Source organism: Caenorhabditis elegans, chromosome V, assembly GCF_000002985.6.
Source record: "Caenorhabditis elegans chromosome V".
NCBI lineage: Eukaryota > Metazoa > Nematoda > Chromadorea > Rhabditida > Rhabditidae > Caenorhabditis > Caenorhabditis elegans.
In genome coordinates this window covers 16,201,686-16,219,406 of record NC_003283.11, presented here as the reverse complement: position 1 = coordinate 16,219,406, position 17,721 = coordinate 16,201,686, and the positions used below count along the sequence as shown (strand labels likewise).

The following is a 17,721-nucleotide window of genomic DNA, read 5'->3' as shown; positions in this document are numbered from 1 at the left end:
AATTCGGTAAGAAAAAGAGAATTATCTAAAAAAAAATATGAACACATGTTTATGGATCTTACTTGATTAAAAAAGGAAGACTAATCGTGGCGAGACCCGTTGTTGTAAGACCCATGGTGGCAAAACTCGTCGTGGTTAGAAATAGACAGTCTCAATGAAAAAAGCAAAACAAAAAATGCCCCCAGGCGGGATTGAACCGCCGGCCTTCTGTTTACGAGACAGACGCTCTGCCACTGAGCTATACGGGCTGAATTTTGCTGGTTAGGCATAAAAAATTTGAAAAAATCAGAGAGATTATACAAAGAAGTGAATTCAACAATATTTGGGATTTTATATGTATTGAAATTTTAACATTTTCTGACAGTCTCTAAATCTCTCACTTTTCAAAAAAAATGTAATATGTAAGTTGATAGTCAAAAAAAAAAGGGAACAACAGCTTTTGAGGCCCTGGAATATGTAAAAAATTGGGAAAATAGGCGTAGGTAGGCAGAGAAACGTGTACACCTACCATTTTCAATTGGGCCAGCGGAAATGCGGGCGAGAGGTGCCCCACCTTACGAAAAAAGTACCAGGAAAAATATGACTACAAATATGGTTGTTCAATATTTTTCCTGGATTTCTTCTGCCTTGATTCGAATTCAAATTTAATCAGAACACATTTCTGATGTTCTCTAATTCTCTCATTTTTCAGTAAACCAGTTAGTTTTGATGTATCAATTTGATAAGATGAAAAAAAAAAGAAAACACGGGTTCTCAAGAACCAGATTCTTATTTTCAATTTTATTCAGTTCTATTTTTTTCAGAATATAACAGAATTTAAAACAAAATGACTGGCATTTCTAAGATTTCTAAACGAAAGTCTATATGTGAGCTAAATTAATTTAAATTCTGAAACATTAAAACTTTTTTGTTTCAGATATTTTAATCATCTCAAACATATTTTTCTTTATAATTCCCCTTTACTTAATTGTTATCGGAATTTGGAAACTGACAAGTTGCCCTTCCAACCAACTTCTACCACCATTAATGATCATTCTCGCCCTATTGATAATAGCTGATCGGTTGTTGTTCTGGTGGCGGCTCTACAATGAAACTAAATTCGAAAAGACCTTTCCAAGACCATCTGCTGGAAGTATGGAGCGGCTCAAAACATGGGACAAGAATCGAGCTTCAAGTTCGACCAGATCTATTCTGTGCCTAGTTTGGCTGGTCAGAGTGATGTTGTTGGTAGCGTGAGTTTTTTGGTTTTTTTTTAATTTTTGGACAGAAGAGTTTTTGTTTAGTTTTGGATTTGGATAGTAACTTTTTGTAAAACTAATCATAATATAAACCAAATTAATATACTACCGTCATTTTTCAAGTAGTAAAGTTCAGCTGGATTTCCATACTGTGAAGTATTATTCAAAATTAGGTAGAACTATGAATTTTGTAATTAACAAGGTTGTTTGACATATATGTACTTACAAAACTAGGTACTTATTTGCAGAGTCATCACTGGCATAATATGGACCTCCAAAGAAATATGGATAAATCAGTGCGACCCACTTATCACAATTTCTGTTTTATTCTTTTGTGCATTTTTCATTTTAATATTTCTATTTTGTATTCTGGGATCTATTTATGTCTTTATGGCCAAGCTGTTCAGAAACATTGAGCAAACTTATGTGGCTTGTCTGAATAGGCTTATGATATTTGACGAAAAGTGAAATGAATAAATTTTATTGGTTGAAAATGATGATATATATTTATGTGTGAAAATAAAATGAATAGTACAAGCAATGATATTAACAATTGTGTACAAAAATATCGAGTAAATAAATGACTTCCACCTCTACTACCTAGCACTACACCTAAGGATATAATAACTTTAGTCAGAGCAGTAGACGGTGGGGGAAAAGAAAATACCAGTTTAGTTTAAAAATCTTACGATTTAAAGCTATTATGAGTATATTGCATAGTGTTCTTTTGAAAATACAAGAAGGGATTTTTGAAAAGTTTTAAATCTTAAATCTTATCCTCCGGCACAACTCCGTCCCTCACGGGTACTTCAGTGGTTTTTGGCACAGATACCACCACGTCCCCAATTACATTGGACCGTCCAAATCCAGGTTTCGACCATTCTGCCGGAACTCCTTTTCCGTAAATTTGGAAGACAATGTTGAAGACGAAAAGTGTGACAAAGTGGACCATCCATACCCACCACCACTCGTCCCAAGTGTCGTTGGCGACGAAGATGTTCACGATGACGGGTGCGAGGAGGGCGGCGAGGCAATTGAGGAACGAGTTGACGCCCATGATGAAGTGATTGTGTTGACTGAAAAATTATTTGTCAGAGTAAGTTGCGGCGGATGTTTTACGGGGGTTTAAAACGGAAATCTCCAAAAATTAGTTTTTCGTGCAGCTGACATTTCAAAAGTGTTTTTAACGCAAATTATCTTACTACTAGCAAAAAATATAAGCTTTATTCGCAGCGGACAGTTTACAGAGTTCAGAAGAGATAATCTACAAAAGTCAGCTTTACTTGCAGCAGACATTTAACGGGTTTTCAAAACGCAAATTGTTTGAGAAATTCTACAAAACTTCACTTTTCTTGCAGCGGACATTTTACGGGCTTTCTAAATTTAAATCTACGAATTTTAGATGTATTTGCAGCGGACCTTTTACGAGGTCTTAAAATCAAAATTATTGAGAATTCGTAGATCCCTGTTTCAGTAACTTTATTTCGCAAAACATACTGTTTTCAAGTTATTGAATGTTTCATCTCTAGAACTTTGGCCTTTTCAGAACTTCAATCTCTAGAATTTCCATAATATTATAACTCTCCGCGAAACTTTCCAGTTCTCATACACATGTTTTCCTTTTACCCCGGTGCATGTTTACTCAGTAAAAATTGAAAAATCAAAAAACTTACGCTGCATAGATTGCGGAGCTTCTGAAGAAAGCGCCACAGTTGAATCCAATAATTGAGCACGAGAAAATGAGCATGCAAAGTCCGAGAACGGGCTCCGAGACTGGGATGACTGCAAGTCCCAGGAACGACAAACTCATGCCACCCAGCGCCAAGTTGTTATAGATTTTGACAGAGGTTTGTGGAGTACAACATCTTGCCTTATCCGCCGCATAACCAGCAATCACTTTCAGGAAAAATGTGACGATTTGAGGAATGGCACTGAAAGTTCCCGTCTGTTCAACTGCAAATCCCATGACCTTATTCAAATAAGTCGGGGAGAACTGCATTGTCAACTGGATTCCCATGAAATTTCCGATTGCAGAGATCCAAATCGACCAGATGACTGGATCCGTGAGGATTGCCTTGATTGGCACGGCTTCGCGTTTTCCATCTCCTTTTCCACGTTGAATCTTTTCAAGTTCCTTGGTGCTTACGAGAGCGTGGCGGACTGGGTTCTCTCTAGAATTTTTTTGGAATTTTATAAAGTGTCCCAACAAAATGTGGGTTCTAAACCTGTAGAAAAAATAGAAAAGCACAAAGAGCCCGAAGGTGACCACAGCGTGAATATAATACACAGCAGGCCATCCCAGTGACGATGTGCACAAAGCTCCTGCGACAGGCATGGTAAAGATTGGACCAATCTGAAAAAAAATTTGGTTTCACACAGTTTACACTTGAAAAAGACTTACCTGGAAGAAAGTTGTGAGAACCGCGATGTAGAAGGCGCTTTGAACTTGCATAGACCATTGACGAGTGACAATTCCAATTAGGGTGAAGCTGGTAGATAGCCCAGCTCCCTGGAAAAATCTCATAACCAGTAGAGGCCAGAATCCGATGTATGCCATCCAAGGGATAAGTGCGGTGGACACTGTAGACAGCATTCCCACCCAGAAGACGATTGAGCGAGAGCCGAATTTCTGAAAATTTTACGAATGAAACTTATGTTATTTTGCTACTTAGGAGCACATTTGACTGCAAAAAAGCCAATATAATTGCTCCAAATTTTTTTTCAATCTTTACGCTTTTTGGAAATTTAGAGCCAGTTTGAACAATTTTGAAGCTGGTTTTTGAGCAACCATTGATATTTTTGAAACCAATTCTTGACGTTTTTAAAACTACTTTAAGCATCTTTATTTAAATTTAACTTTAAATTGAAGCTCACCTGAATCAAAAGCATAACTGGATACACTGCAACCATTGCTCCAACGGCAACCAGCGAGAAGAGCAAACTTTTCTCCGACGGCGAATAATTATACCTTCCATCCGCAATCTTGTGCTCCATATTCTCCACGTTGTCCGTCAAACTTCCCGATGCATTTACCAGCGTCATTTCCATATTTTCCAGATTTGTAAGAGCACTTCTATTGCTCACTGGAGCACCATCTCCAGACATACAGATGATCGTGAAGTTTAGAGTGAGAGTATCGGATTGAGCAATTGACAGGCATAATGTGCAAATTACGAGGATGATAAATCGGGTTTTGTGGTGAAAATTGAGGTCCTGGTCGGGAACTTGTTGAGCTTGGGATAGCTTTCGGGACACCGAGAAGCCAACCATTTTTTTTGTCTGAAAACTTAAAATTTGAAGTAGAAAATGGCTGGAAAAAACTGGAAAAAACGGGAAAACCAGAGCAGAAGTTATGTTAACTCCGACCTGAAACACCTCTTTTATAGGTGTCAAAATACGGAGACGCAGAGTTGAAAAATGGGGGAGGATCAAAAGTTGGTTCAAGTGATGATATGATATGATACTGTAGAAATGACGACACAAGTTCTTCGTGGTCAGTCAACTCAGAGAACGAGAAATAAATCAAGAAGAAGAAGAAGTGATGGAAAAGAAGAAAAATCTATAGCTTCCAGAAAGCTTCGAGACTTTTTTACAGCAAATCTCTACTTTAAAACAAATGCTTTTAGAAAGAAGAATGGATGTTTCTGGCTCAAAACAAAAACGATTTCTTTAATTAAATTTAAAATCTCTAAGATCAAAGCATCAAACGGAAAAAATGTTCAATCAACATGTGACTGGAGAAGATCAGATCAAAAGGATCACTTTTGTTTTATGAAAGTTGAGATTCAAAAGCAAAAAAGTAACAAAGAAACAAAAATCGGAAATCAAAGTAAAACTTTTTTGGATTTCGAAATAATTTTTTTGAGAGAAAAAAATCGGTAGATCAAAAATAATTTTATCCACATTTTTTTTAGTGTAGACCTATTTTTTGGAATAACTAAAAAATTTTGAGGATAAATACCAAACTTTGGAAAAAGGGAGTCTTTGAAAAACACTTGAATATTTTTTGGTTTCCTGCCTTCATGCCTACCTTCCGCCTATTTTTTTGGTTTCCTAACCGGAGTAGAATTACGCCATGTAGCACTTCGAAACAACAGCAATCTTTGTGTAAGCTTTGCCAATAGGCTGTGGAGGCACTAGGTGTAGGTTGTCTATCAGGTTGGTAGGCATTGTCTCAAAAAATTTTCAGACAAAGTATTTTACCGAAAAAGTGGATTTTTTGAGAAATTTTGAGCGTTTTTGTGGGTTCAAAACTCTGAGATTTTAAGTAAAAAAACTCTAATCCATAATTAGAATACAAAATTCTGAAAAAAAAAAATTTTAATTCTAAACAAGTCTACCTAGAACATTCCCCCTCGGTTATTATTTTGCAAAAAAGTCTCAGATAGATTCTCAAAAATCTAAAAATCTGAAAATCCCGAAATTTCAGCTTTTCCCCAACACGTTCCAAAAAAATGAGTTCATAATGTCTCAGATGATCTATCTGCACCCAATCTCATTGAACTTGCATTTCTTCAATCAATCAACAATTACACATTCTTCCATCAAAATCGTTGCATTTCGTACTCGCTCGTCTATTTTTGATCAGCAATTTCCAAAAATCGCCCGCCACTGACTTCGTGACGCAGTCGTCGTTCGTACACCGAACCGATCTTTCTCAATATCTCTCTCACGGGTTTCTCTAGTTTCCTTTTCTTTGTGATATGATCTTTTGAAGATGAACCCATGTGAGCGTGTGTTCTGTGATATTCATTGATAAGTTGAGAATCAGTGGAAAATAGACACGGATACGGAGGGTGTGAAACGGCTCATTTGCATGAAGTGTACGCCGACGGACGACGTCATGAGTTCGCTATGACTGCAATTTTTGTGGAATTTCAGAGAGAAAGTTTCAGACACAATTGGATTTTTTTTGTTGGAAATTATGTTTTTTTCAGAAGGAGCAACATCTCATTCGTTGACTGTGCATAATGTCTTAGTATGCACAATGGAGTCTTTACAATTGAAGACGGACTTCTAGCCAAAATATTGAAAGCAAACCCAATTTTCAAAGTTGGTTGTTTATAAAAAAACTTTAACGTTCAATTTTTTGAAGGTTTTTTTTTTTAATTTAGTTCTGAAAACGAGGTTCTCGTTTCGAATAAAAACTGTTTTTCGAATAATCTTGCATTTTTATATCAATTTGAATATTTTATTCCAAACTAATCTGCAATTTTCGAAAATTCGGACAAAAATGTTTTCCGAACATTTTTTTTTCATAAAAATCCGAAAAAATTTCAGAAAATTTTAGCCGGCTTTCTAGTTCAGAACTTAATTTTTTTGTTCTTTTAATAAAATCCCTTAAAATTTTTCCATATTTTCATATAGTACACATTTGAAATTCACTTTCCTTTTGATTTTGAAGTGACATCAGGTTTCGGCCTAGCTACCCTTTTATAGTTTTTAAAAAATGTTTTCAGACCTTCCTGAAATTAATCCTAAATGTTTTCTAAAAAACATGACGAATCCATTTCCTTAATTTAAAACACAGAAACCATGTGTTTTTGTCGAATAAAAGTGATTTTTATGTTATCTCTCACGTGAAAAGAAGAAAGTAATTTATTTAAATTTATTGCAGTTGCCCCGCCGCCACCTTTGACAGTCTATTTCTTACTAAAAACAGTTTTCTCTCGGGGGCCGAAGCGTTTAGAAAGGGTAATAAAATCTGGAAACTACAAAATTCAGTTTTCACATGTTTTTGTTGCTCTTTTTGTGATATCTTTTTGTTGTTTATTTGTCTGGAAAGGGACTATTCCAGAAAAAAAAACAATTATGTGATTGTGTAAATACTTTTTCATAAGTTCGTTCAATTCTAAAAATTTTTGGAACATCCTAATTTTTTCCGAAGTAAGGCATTGCATAATTTTTTTCATTTCCCAGAAGATTTTAGAACTTTTTAGAAATATCCAAGACATTTTCAAAAAGTTTCAGAATATCTCAAATCTTGCAGATAATGTTTTCTCAGAAAGTTGGAATTTTGCGCTAAAACTTCCCCAGACCGTTCAAAATGCTCAGTTTTTACTTTTTTCGGATTTTTTTTGCTTACAAATTTACTTTCCAACTTTGAGTGCAACAATATTTCATCTTTCGATCTTCTAGATCTATGATTACCACAGTTTTATTTGTTCCGTTTTTTCTCCTTCAACTTTGAATTCAATTTATTTTCTTCTCTCATCTTTCTCACATACCGCTATCACCGTCAAAAAGATCAGCATTTGATTAATGAACGTTGAGAGATGGCTGTGTACCGGCGAGACCGCGAAAGGAAACTGGGGACAAAAGAAGACACTTGATACGGATAAGGAGAGATCAAACATTTTTAGTGATGTGGGGGAAATAATCAGGAACAGGGCTTACTTATGCAATATAATTTTGAAACTATTGGGAAGAACTAAAAGATCTATTTCAGGGCTGTCACAGCAGCTTTCAGAGCCTCAGCTGGTTGCAGCGGACGTGGTACATTACAAGAGGATGTCTTCAAATCTTAAAAAAATTGTCAGAGTCTGAAACCAGCCTAGAACTGCATTTCAGAATAGCATCACAATGTTTTGGTCAATGATCGAAATGTCGGAAATCAATCGACGTTCATCAACAATAAAAATGACCAGAAATAATACAAAGAGAAAATCAAGGAAATAAACCCATAATTTACAAATCAATAAAATTCGTTGATAATCAGTTCAAGTATACATACTTCCATCTCAAACGGCGATCCTGTTTTGGGTCCTCTAGATATTTTTCAGAAATAGCTTTCAGCTTCACAACCCCTTTCGAATCCACATTTTTCTTGGTGTATTCTGAATACTTTGGATCGAACAGCATACTTTGTGTGTAGTCAAATGAGTTGAACGAATCAAGCTTCCAATAAATTTTACTGATCTGAAATCAAAAATATTAACAATTATAGTCGTTATTTTCCTGACTTTTTCTGCGTCTGCTTTGTTCAAAACATTCTGGTTAACTGCAGTTTTGCACAAAAAATTGATATAGTTTTTCTTGGCTTGGTGATGATACAGAAGTTGCTGAATAGAACTACGAACGGTTTTCCTCTGCTCGGCGGACCAGTAATATTCGTACGGAGTCCATTGGTCAAACGGAGATTCTGGATCAATCTGAAATTAGTAATTTTAATTTATGAGAGCAGAAAAATTACCTGTTCTCACCCAGAGCAGTCCCATCCAATTGTCCAAAATCTTAACGGCAGGACGTATCTAATTTTGGCGCTCGAGGTTTTTTATTAGTTCATTTCGATAACAATAGCTCGTGAAGGGGAATAGGTTTTTAAATATTTTGACATCAAGTTTTGCATCTTTATCATATAATTCTGCAATTGAAACCGTCACGATGAGAATAAATAGAAATAGTCTGCAGACCGTCATGAGCTAGGTGAAAACAATTTTCAAACATTTTTCATACAAAAAATGATTCTCCCATAGAATTTATAATCTGTCTATTCGGAGGATAAAGTTGGCCAATGGTTTTTTGTATGTACTGCAGACACACATGTCTTGCTGCGTCATTCGACTCAAAAATTTCAAACATGCCTGTGAAAACGTCCTTTCGTGGACAGTGTTCGCGGCGGCGGGGCAATGGCGAGACTATTCAAAAACGGTTCCCTTAGTTTCAGAAAAATTTAACCTCTGCCCGCTACCGCCCGCAACCGCCCGCTGCCGACCGCTACTCACCGCTACCGCCCGCACCCGCCCGCTACCGCCAACTACCACTCGCTACCTGCAAACGAGTTTTGGCACCGTAGTGAGTGAATGGTGTGTAGTATGGATGAGGCGCGATCCGGTTTGTCAAATGACGAATTTTCTCGGAAGATACATGTCCTCCGTGTGTTTGGCCAAATCATAATGATCGAACAACATTTTTGTTAGAAACTAATCTGATAATATAACTTTTTGGAGGAAAAAATGGACTTTTTTCTGAGAAATCTGAAGTATTACGCATAAGAGAATCAGAACAAACAACGTTTAATGTTTGAAAAAAGTTATTTAAATATGATCGAATGAAATATTTGACACAACACAAAAATATTTGTCAAATTTCCAGTTCTCTCCCCCGCCTCGCCTGCGGCAAAATATCTAATCTGAATGAACTGGAAGATCAGGAGATTATTTAGCAAATATTCTTGTATTTCAACAATATATCTACACACAAAAAGATTCCCGCCCATAGGGATGCCACCCGAACCCGGAAGTCTAAACTCTATCTTAATCTAAAATGCGTTTGGATATTCAATGTTTAAGAGGATTAGCAATATTTTTCGTTTTTACTTATCACTTATACCCAACGATTTTTGTGAATGGATACCTTGGAGTTGATATGTAAGTTGATAGAGCAGAACTGTGAGGTGTCGGCTACTACAAAACTAGGAACCATTGAGTGGTTATTGAGTATGTCGCACAATGAAATTTCGGCTGCTCTAAAGATAATTACGGTTGAGATGATTTTGAAGTGCTGAAACGCTTAGGAGTCGGCTGCTTTAAAACCAGTTTTAGTTTAAGTAGTGGGTGACCTGTCGGCTGCCACGACACTAGGAATCCTGAAATTGGAATTTAAGTGCGGGACCAGGTTAGTTCGGCTGATTAATTGTCTGCCACTTTGAAACAAGTTACCAGTGAGTTGACGTATTGGAACTGTGCGGTGTGGGCTGCTTCAAAACTAAATACCCCAAGTTTTCGGTTTCACTGCTATTTTTCCAGATTCTTCGTGATCTCCGGCTATCTGATGGCTCGAAACCTGGCCCATGTGAAAATTACTAAAGTCTCTCAAATCTTCGGCTTCTACTACCGCAGATTTCGTCGAATTTTGCCGCTCTACTTCTTATCGACTGCTGTAACTCTTGCCGCCGCACACTTTTATCTCGGGGAGTTTTGGTGGGATGTCAATCGGCGGTACTCGACGGCTGCAACGTTTTTGGTGACCAATATGTTGCTTATTCACGATTCAAATGACTACTTTAAACAAGTTGGTGCAAATGTCGAAAATAATTTAGTTCTAAAACTCTGAGTTCGAATTGTAAATTATTTCAGTACCTCACCGACGAAACATCTATAAACACTTTCATCCACACCTGGTCACTGGGAGTCGAGATGCAATTCTACCTTCTTGTACCTTTGATCTTCGTTGCCTTGCAAATCGGATTTCCTAATAACCCAGTTGGCAAATTAGCGATAGTATCCGGAATCTCGATTCTTGTAATGTGTGGTTTTTCACTGATCAATGCGAACTTTGCATTCAACTTCATGCCTCTAAGGTTATGGCAGTTCGGCGCAGGATTTGTTGCTTTATTTCTAAGGGAAGTAATTACGGTGGACTCTGTAAAAAAATCTAAAAGATCTGAAACAGTTTCAACAAAATGGAAAATCCATGAAAGTGACGTGGCAACTTGCTCTGCTGCTGTGCTCTTTCTCTGTATTTTCCCCGCCGAGGGGGATGCTCTATGGCTCCGGCCACTAATCACTTTCACAACTGCATTATTGATTTTCATAGAGAACAAGAGTTGCGGAGTGAGTTCTATACGCTTTTTTCTATTGCCAATATGTCATATTAAGGTACTGAAATGTTCAACTCTCAGTTATTTGGGTGATATCTCGTATGTGATGTATTTGGTTCACTGGCCGGTTATCTCACTTCTCAAGAACTCCACAGTTCAGAGTAATGTTTTCTGTGTTGGTAAGACTACAAATTACATCTTCCTTATAAGCTCATACATGTTTTTTTTCAGCTTTGACAATTCTGATGTCTGTGATGATCCATCATTTTTACGAGAAGCAATACCTAAAGCTCGGGCGAAAATCGACATTTTTCTTGATTCTATTGCTGATTGGCTTGAACGGTTGTGTTCAATGGAGCACTAGAAATCATGAACTCTGGAAACCAGTTTATTCACAAAACATTCGAAAAATTGTCGACGAAAATTCAAAACTGCTTCCCTTCATTCTCGCATACGAGCCACGAAAAGAACAATGCCTGGAAAATTTAGAGGCCGATGTTCAGGATCTGAGGAAAACCGGATTAATCTTCAACTATTGTAGATTTCCAGTGAGTATTTAAATAGGCTACAAACTACAAATTACCATGTTGCAGAAATCCAATGGTACCGTATCAATAATGATGGCTGGAAATAGCTACGTGACCAACCTCGAAGGTCACATCCGGGCACAGTTCAACGGTAATTATTCGGATTGGAGAACGCTGTATATTGACGGTAACACAATTATTTTTCAACAATTTGTAAATTTTGGTCAATGTCTAGTATTCCAGGCTGCAACGGTTTCTTTCACAATCAGAATTTACTGACGTCGTTCGGAACTTACGAACAAAGCTCCATACAAATAGTCAGGAAACAAGTGGAATTGCATAAACCAAATGTTCTTTTAATTGTTCCTAGATATACTAGGACCTTGAAACAGCCAATATTGGATATTGAAACAGATGAGGTGTTGAGAATAATGAATGAGAATTTGGCGTTTTATGAGAGGTTGGTAGAGGCCCTTTTTGGGGACGGGGGTTGTAAGCGTTGTTGTGCGCCATTTTTAAGAAACACTGATTTTTCAAAGCGCATGCAAAGCTCTCTAGTGCTTCGGGTCTCGCCACAATCTCAAATAAGTCCTGAATTTATCCTGAAACATTTAGTACCTAGTGTCACTTTCAACACCTGTTAACATTATTCAATTTTCATTAGATACAAAAATTGATGAAAATCGCGAAAACAAATTCCAAGAATTTGTTCATGAAAAGATTTCATGAAAATTTTACGAATCATACACTCATTTCAGATTTGTCAAGAAAATATACATCCTGGCACCGCATCCCTTGTACCCACTGAATTTCATGAACAGGTACCTCAACACAGTTACCAGGAAGCCTATGGAGCTGGAGAGCCTTCACTTGAAGAAATCCGATGTGGACGAGGATTGGATGACTGCACGAGAGCGGTTTAGCAGGATTAAATGCGAGAAGTGCAAGGTTTGAACATTTTTTGAATGAAAATTTTCAGCAGATTTGCAGGTTTTCGACCTTGGCGATGTCTTTTTAGAAAACAATATGTATCTGACTTTTGACAGACAAACCAAGCTATCATATGTAGATAATGGAATTCACCTAACGGGTCCAGGAGTGGCGAAATGTGATAAAGTGTTCAGGGATATTGCGAAGGAGATTTTGGAAACTATTTGAACCGGTTTAATTTGTTCAATGGTCGGTAAAATTTTATGACAAACGTTGCTAATGGAAAGTAATGAAATTTGAATAAACAAAAGCAAAGTTAAATTCTCAACTTATTAAAGAGCAAATAACAACGTCAACTAAACTGCTCAACTGCTATAAAAAATAGAAAAGTATTCAATATTAATAAGCACATTTTTCCTTGCTTTGTGGAAGAGTTCTCAGGCCAGTGAACTGTGAAATTCATCGTTACTGAAAATAGACATTGACATTGACGGTTAAATTTTGGAAAGTACTCACTACAATCTTTACCATCAAAAATTGGCGACCAGCTTTTAAATAGGCCCAGATCGTCTGCCAAACGGATGCAGCCGTCCACGTCCCGACTCGTATTTTGATTATTTCCAGTGAAAACTATTGAGTGTAAATTGTCGGATCGCACGCGCTGAAACAAAATTTATTATGTATTTGGCCAAATTTTATAAGGAAACCTTTAATTTTGGAAAGGAAATATTGACAAGATCGAGGTTCTTTTCCACAATGATAGCAGATTTGTCTTCTGAAATAATCAGGTTATGAACATAATTTCAATTTTCAATAGTCGGTGAAGGATTAGTCTTATAGTAAATAAACTTGTATTCGTCTAATTTTACTAAATAAGAGAGTAAATTACTCTAAAATATTTATGAGATTTTTTTAAAATTTCAGTCAAATAATTTGAGACCAAAGTTTGAGCTGTTAAGAATGGAGCTTTTCCGCTTAAAATTTGGAGTACTTCTAACTATTATATCTCTTGAAGTCCTTGACTACAAGTAAAAATACTTACTCTGCATCTGTGCTACGTACTTCAAATTTTCCAAAAAGTTGAAGTTGGTCAAGTTGGTTCTGTTAATAATCAAACTGCCGAAAATTATCTGAACAGACTTCATCGAGTTCAAGTCGGAACCTGAACCAATTTCCAAATCACCAAAAACTCTCAAACACATTTGAGGAGGCATGCAGAGCTTTTCAGTTTTTGTCGGAGTACAATATGTTCCAAAACGTGCATCCAAGTTGACATTCCAAATCAAATTTTCCATTTCCTCAGTGGTGATGCAAAAATTATTTGACTGCGATTCAATGTAGACTCCCATGTTATAATCGGAAGGAATTATAGTAATGTTCTGTATTTATTATACTAGGCTAGCAAAATTAATTTTAATTAGCTTACTTTCAATTTGGAAATTCCCAATCTTCTCAAATTCTTGTTTGAATTAATTTGGAAACTGGAGCAAGATATAGAAGTCAAATTGGTGAGACCAAGTTCTACCATTTGATTATTAAAACTAATAAAGACCAAGGAGTTTCCTGAAATGTTCACAACAGATTCAACGTCAAGGGACAGCCCTACCACAATCGATAGATTCCAATCCTGCCAAAAAACTGACGTTTTTGAATTTTGTACCGGCCACAGAAATGGATCCAATTAGTCGTTTCATATTTAAAAATGTTATTGCCAACTTTTCCTGTGTCAAGTCAGTGTACTTAGTTATCAACAAATGGGAACATACTGTACTGCACTTGGAGGGAAACAAGCCGACAGTCTGCGATGCAAGATTTTGAGTTTCGAATGTGCATTTTGGGTCTGAATATTTCTGAATTATTAAATTATGTATAAAAATTAATCAACGACTTACCGCAATTCTTCTCTTGGAAAAATGTTGTGAGATTTGCACCAAGAGCATTTACGGCTGCTAGAAGTAGAAAAAACAAAAATTTTCCATCCATTTTTCAGGTCTGAGCACGAAAGTAGTGAACAAATTTTTAGATCAAAATTTCGGTGGAGTGGAGCTTACTAACTAAGTAAGTCAGAGAATTGTTAAATTCTGAACAAAAACTTCAGAAAATTGAAAACTAGATATATTGGAAACAACGAACAAAAACATAATGTATTTAATCAAACTTGCAAAAACACCAACGAGATTTTTGCTGCTAATCAGCATACTCTTCAGGCAGATTTTTCAGAAATAATACTGTACATACGTACGTATTTTTTCGTGCAAAAAATAAGTCTATTGATTTCACATTTATTCACATTTATTGTTAATCCAATTCAAGAATCAATATATTTCCATCTCAAAAGTGCGTCTTGTTTCTTGTCTTCTAGATATTTGTCCGAAAAAACCTTCAGCTTCACTATTCCCTCAGGATCCACATTTTGCGCCTTATATTCTTTGTATTCTGGATCGAGTAGCAATATGTTCAGGTAACCAAAATAGAATGCCTTATCAATCTTCCAATAAATGCTTCTAATCTGTAATTAAAACTTGCAAGCAATTTTTGGACTATTTTCGGAGTACCTTTTCAGCATCTGCTTCGTTGAATATTTCTTGCTCGACTGCAGTTTTGCACAAATAATCGATATAGTTTCTCTTGGCTTTGTGCTGGTATAATAGTTGCTTGATTGTGTTCCGAACTTCCTTTTTCTGTATATGCGGTCCGGTTGAGTTGTTTTTTGACCATTTCACGTGAGAAGGATTCGGGTTGATCTGAAATGTCTTCTATTATTTGTTGGACTAAAAAGCGGCATTTATTTTACCCAATTTTTCTGTATCCAATTTTCAGAAATCTTTATTGCAGAGTCGGAGAGGTATAAAACTTCCCGAGCTGTAAATCTGAAACAAGAAGACAAGGCAAGAAACAGAAGACTATTGAGATTTCACGAGTCTATTTATTGAAAAACTCGCACCAAACAATGCAAAACTTGAGAATAATTCTCAAACCAAGACCAAGACACTGAAACAAGGAGAAAACTCCTCAACTAAACCTTAAACCTTAACTAAAAACAATAAAAACCTAAAACTTGTAACAATTGAAACCTTAAAACCTATGAAAAACGGCGAGCCTCTCGGCGTCGACCGGCTTGCACCCGTTCTTGCGGGAGAAGTGATGAGAATTCTTGGATTCGCGTCGCCGAGTGCGCAAGGCACTGAAAGTGCGTCAACAAGATCGCAAGGCGCGAAACTTGTTGAGTAGGAAATCAGAGGTTTTGGCGTGTCAAAATGACAAAAGAGCTTGCGTTGAGGGAAAAATAAAAGAGAAAAAGGGTAAAACCCTACAGCAGGTAGTGTCCAATTCTGCCGCTCCAACTTTTCAGATAGCTCTATTTGTAAGGTACGATTTGTAAATGGGAAAACTTATTAAAAATACTGCGATCTAGCTTAGGCTTTTCACCGTAGCAGATAACTATGGACATAGCTAAGCTTAAAATTAATACAAATAACTTGGTCATCATTATTCAGAAAAACAGAACTACACACAAAACGCCTACAAACCGCGGAGGAGCCTGCCAGCTCCAGTGTGGTCTTTGCGCGTTGCCGGTTTGCTGACGACGTTGGTTTCAAATTGTTGCTTGCGTGGCTTGAAGTATCTACGTGGGTGTCTGCAGAAAAGCAATACAGGCAACGATTGAAAACCATGTAGGCGTCGTCAGCAAACCACACATCAGGGGTGGGCAGCAAACGATTTTTTCCGGCAAATCGGCAAATCGGCAAGTTGGAAAGTTGCCGAAATTGAAAATTTTCGGCAAACCAGCAAATTGCCGATTTGCCAAATTTGCCGGAAAAAACGGCACTTATTTTTTTGAAAATTTTAGAACTTCAATTTCGAATGGCAAAATTAAACGCATCATATGAATGTTCCTACATCTATTTTGAAAAGTAAGCATTTTCTATAAAAATATGCAGAGAAAACGGGAAATACACAGTTTTAAGTGCTCCGTCTTATAAAAAATCCCTCTAAACATTTCCGGCAAAAGCAGATATTTGGCAAACGGCAAGTCGGCAATTTGCCGAAAATCAAAATTTCCGGCAAAACGGCAATTCGCCAATTCCACACAAGAGCTGGCAGGCTCCTGCGCGGTTTGTAGGCGTTTTGCGTGTGGCCCAGTTTATCTGTGAGAAAGGTGGTTTTTTCAAATTTTCAGAAGGTTTTGAATAGCAGAAAATTTACCGAGTTTTCACAGTTTTTTCATGCGTGGCCATGCGTGGACTTACCATTTAATTATCTGACTATTCAGAGAATAAGGCTGGTGAACATATATGATTAAAGTTTGTCTGTTTCACTGTAGTTTCATTCCAAAAAATTTCAATTCACAAAATTAACGATCAACCAACAATGGTGATCAAAGAATAGAACTCTAAAACCAAGTATGAAGAATTTATTGATAATCCAATTTAAATGTCAAAATATGTCAGTCTCAAAAGTGAGTATTGTTTCTCGTCCTCGAGGTATTTGTCGGAAATAGCCTTTAGATCTACAATCCCCTCTTTGGTCACGTTTAGCATTTCATATTCAGCAAGTTCCGGATTGAACAGTCTTTTTAATTGACCATCGAAATAGTATGTCTCATCAAGCTTCCAAAAAAATTTCCGTATCTAAAATTGAAATATATAAAGCGACTGGAATTCCCTGATTTTATAAAACCTTTCCTGCATTTGCACTATTCAAAATCTCTTGCTCGACTGCAGTTTTGCACAAATGATTAATATAGGTTTTCTTGCCCTTAAATTGATACAACAATATCTTAATTGTGTTACGAGTACCCTCTTTTCCTTTCCATGACCAATGTGATGATACCCACGATTCATTCCAAAGCCTAGAGTTATTCTGAAAATATTAATTTTTTTTAATTAGGAAAAAACGTTATTAGCAACTTTACCCAGTACTTGTCCATCCAGCGGTCCAAAATCTTGACGGCAGGAAGTGTCCAATTTTGCCGCTCCAAGTTCTCCACTAATTTTTCTTGAACAGTGATATTCGTGAATTGTAGTAATTCTCGAAAAACCCATCTATCTAGTTTTGGCCTCTGACCGTAACCAATACAAATTAAAATAGCAAAGCTCAAAACTAGAACGAAGATTCTACACATCGTTTTGAGTTACTTTAACCAATGATTTACACTACTTTTTATACTACATTCACACTTCCTATATAACTTATTAATCGGACTATTGGGGGATAATGTTGGACAATGTACATGATTCATTCATGTTTGTTCTATGTACTGTTTGTTCATTCAAAAAATGCCAACACTCTTTCAAACAAATACTTCTCGGATTCAGTGTTCAAAGCGCTTATCTTTAAAGTTCAAAGTTTTTGTTTTTTGAGCAATTGTAGCAGTTTTTTTTCAGACACTGAGTAATACGAAATAAATAATTTATTAAGAAAATATATTTCTTAAACTCGTTTTAAAGATTTTCAGCGATTGTTCGTTTTTTGAAGACCTAAT

At 36.5% G+C, this 17,721-nt stretch overlaps 7 protein-coding genes and 2 non-coding genes across 9 annotated transcripts; 3 read left to right on the top strand and 6 right to left on the bottom strand.

Annotated features, from left to right (window-relative positions):
* The first annotated feature begins 158 nt into the window (after positions 1-158).
* F11A5.20 lies at positions 159-251 on the top strand. The gene has a single exon (NR_070070.1). It is a non-coding gene; the product is annotated as an Unclassified non-coding RNA F11A5.20 (non-coding RNA).
* Positions 177-248, bottom strand: F11A5.t1. The gene has a single exon. It is a non-coding gene; the product is annotated as a tRNA-Thr (tRNA).
* Positions 252-784: 533 nt separating the features above from the next.
* Positions 785-1,732, top strand: F11A5.15 (Serpentine Receptor, class E (Epsilon)). The gene is made up of 3 exons (NM_001028616.3): positions 785-866; positions 917-1,232; positions 1,487-1,732. The coding sequence occupies exons 1-3, from the start codon at positions 827-829 to the stop codon at positions 1,704-1,706; spliced, it is 576 nt and encodes a 191-aa protein (NP_001023787.1). The 5' UTR covers positions 785-826; the 3' UTR covers positions 1,707-1,732.
* Positions 1,701-4,517, bottom strand: F11A5.9 (Major facilitator superfamily (MFS) profile domain-containing protein). The gene is made up of 5 exons (NM_074688.5): positions 4,113-4,517; positions 3,640-3,867; positions 3,464-3,591; positions 2,912-3,409; positions 1,701-2,314 (listed from the first exon to the last, which is right to left on the bottom strand). The coding sequence occupies exons 1-5, from the start codon at positions 4,506-4,508 to the stop codon at positions 2,005-2,007; spliced, it is 1,560 nt and encodes a 519-aa protein (NP_507089.2). The 5' UTR covers positions 4,509-4,517; the 3' UTR covers positions 1,701-2,004.
* Positions 4,518-7,952: 3,435 nt separating this feature from the next.
* Positions 7,953-8,455, bottom strand: F11A5.16 (Peptidase_M13_N domain-containing protein; the record flags this gene model as incomplete). Its single annotated transcript, NM_001028617.1, has 3 exons — positions 7,953-8,156; positions 8,201-8,389; positions 8,441-8,455. 3 exons carry the CDS (start codon positions 8,453-8,455, stop codon positions 7,953-7,955), a joined length of 408 nt encoding a protein of 135 aa, NP_001023788.1.
* A 1,014-nt stretch (positions 8,456-9,469) lies between these two features.
* oac-15 (Acyltransferase) lies at positions 9,470-12,558 on the top strand. The gene is made up of 9 exons (NM_074687.3): positions 9,470-9,607; positions 9,986-10,250; positions 10,316-10,792; positions 10,838-10,958; positions 11,011-11,327; positions 11,373-11,493; positions 11,550-11,766; positions 12,065-12,254; positions 12,297-12,558. Exons 1-9 carry the CDS (start codon positions 9,504-9,506, stop codon positions 12,462-12,464), a joined length of 1,980 nt encoding a protein of 659 aa, NP_507088.1. The 5' UTR covers positions 9,470-9,503; the 3' UTR covers positions 12,465-12,558.
* A 30-nt stretch (positions 12,559-12,588) lies between these two features.
* On the bottom strand, positions 12,589-14,219 carry irld-26 (Receptor L-domain domain-containing protein; the record flags this gene model as incomplete). The annotated part of the gene is made up of 8 exons (NM_074686.2): positions 12,589-12,704; positions 12,753-12,897; positions 12,944-13,011; positions 13,279-13,615; positions 13,663-13,799; positions 13,843-13,957; positions 14,003-14,076; positions 14,129-14,219. 8 exons carry the CDS (start codon positions 14,217-14,219, stop codon positions 12,589-12,591), a joined length of 1,083 nt encoding a protein of 360 aa, NP_507087.2.
* Positions 14,220-14,544: 325 nt separating this feature from the next.
* On the bottom strand, positions 14,545-16,489 carry F11A5.18 (DUF1064 domain-containing protein; the record flags this gene model as incomplete). Its single annotated transcript, NM_001269772.3, has 3 exons — positions 14,545-14,745; positions 14,792-14,980; positions 16,487-16,489. 3 exons carry the CDS (start codon positions 16,487-16,489, stop codon positions 14,545-14,547), a joined length of 393 nt encoding a protein of 130 aa, NP_001256701.1.
* Positions 16,490-16,541: 52 nt separating this feature from the next.
* Positions 16,542-17,377, bottom strand: F11A5.17 (DUF4294 domain-containing protein). The gene is made up of 3 exons (NM_001129435.3): positions 17,152-17,377; positions 16,917-17,099; positions 16,542-16,867 (listed from the first exon to the last, which is right to left on the bottom strand). The coding sequence occupies exons 1-3, from the start codon at positions 17,359-17,361 to the stop codon at positions 16,667-16,669; spliced, it is 594 nt and encodes a 197-aa protein (NP_001122907.1). The 5' UTR covers positions 17,362-17,377; the 3' UTR covers positions 16,542-16,666.
* Positions 17,378-17,721: the final 344 nt, after the last annotated feature.

Coding starts and splice junctions, on each gene's coding strand:
- oac-15 (NM_074687.3), top strand. CDS start 9,504: ATGCGTTTGGATATTCAATGTTTAAGAGGATTAGCAATATTTTTCGTT. Junction 10,251..10,315: donor CAAATGACTACTTTAAACAA/GTTGGTGCAAAT, acceptor AAATTATTTCAG/TACCTCACCGACGAAACATC. Junction 11,767..12,064: donor AATTTGGCGTTTTATGAGAG/GTTGGTAGAGGC, acceptor CACTCATTTCAG/ATTTGTCAAGAAAATATACA.
- F11A5.9 (NM_074688.5), bottom strand. CDS start 4,508: ATGGTTGGCTTCTCGGTGTCCCGAAAGCTATCCCAAGCTCAACAAGTT. Junction 3,592..3,639: donor TTCTCACAACTTTCTTCCAG/GTAAGTCTTTTT, acceptor ATTTTTTTTCAG/ATTGGTCCAATCTTTACCAT. Junction 3,410..3,463: donor CTTTTCTATTTTTTCTACAG/GTTTAGAACCCA, acceptor AAAAAATTCTAG/AGAGAACCCAGTCCGCCACG.
- F11A5.17 (NM_001129435.3), bottom strand. CDS start 17,361: ATGTGTAGAATCTTCGTTCTAGTTTTGAGCTTTGCTATTTTAATTTGT. Junction 17,100..17,151: donor GCTGGATGGACAAGTACTGG/GTAAAGTTGCTA, acceptor TAATATTTTCAG/AATAACTCTAGGCTTTGGAA. Junction 16,868..16,916: donor ATAGTGCAAATGCAGGAAAG/GTTTTATAAAAT, acceptor TTTCAATTTTAG/ATACGGAAATTTTTTTGGAA.
- F11A5.15 (NM_001028616.3), top strand. CDS start 827: ATGACTGGCATTTCTAAGATTTCTAAACGAAAGTCTATAT. Junction 867..916: donor TTCTAAACGAAAGTCTATAT/GTGAGCTAAATT, acceptor TTTTTGTTTCAG/ATATTTTAATCATCTCAAAC. Junction 1,233..1,486: donor AGAGTGATGTTGTTGGTAGC/GTGAGTTTTTTG, acceptor ACTTATTTGCAG/AGTCATCACTGGCATAATAT.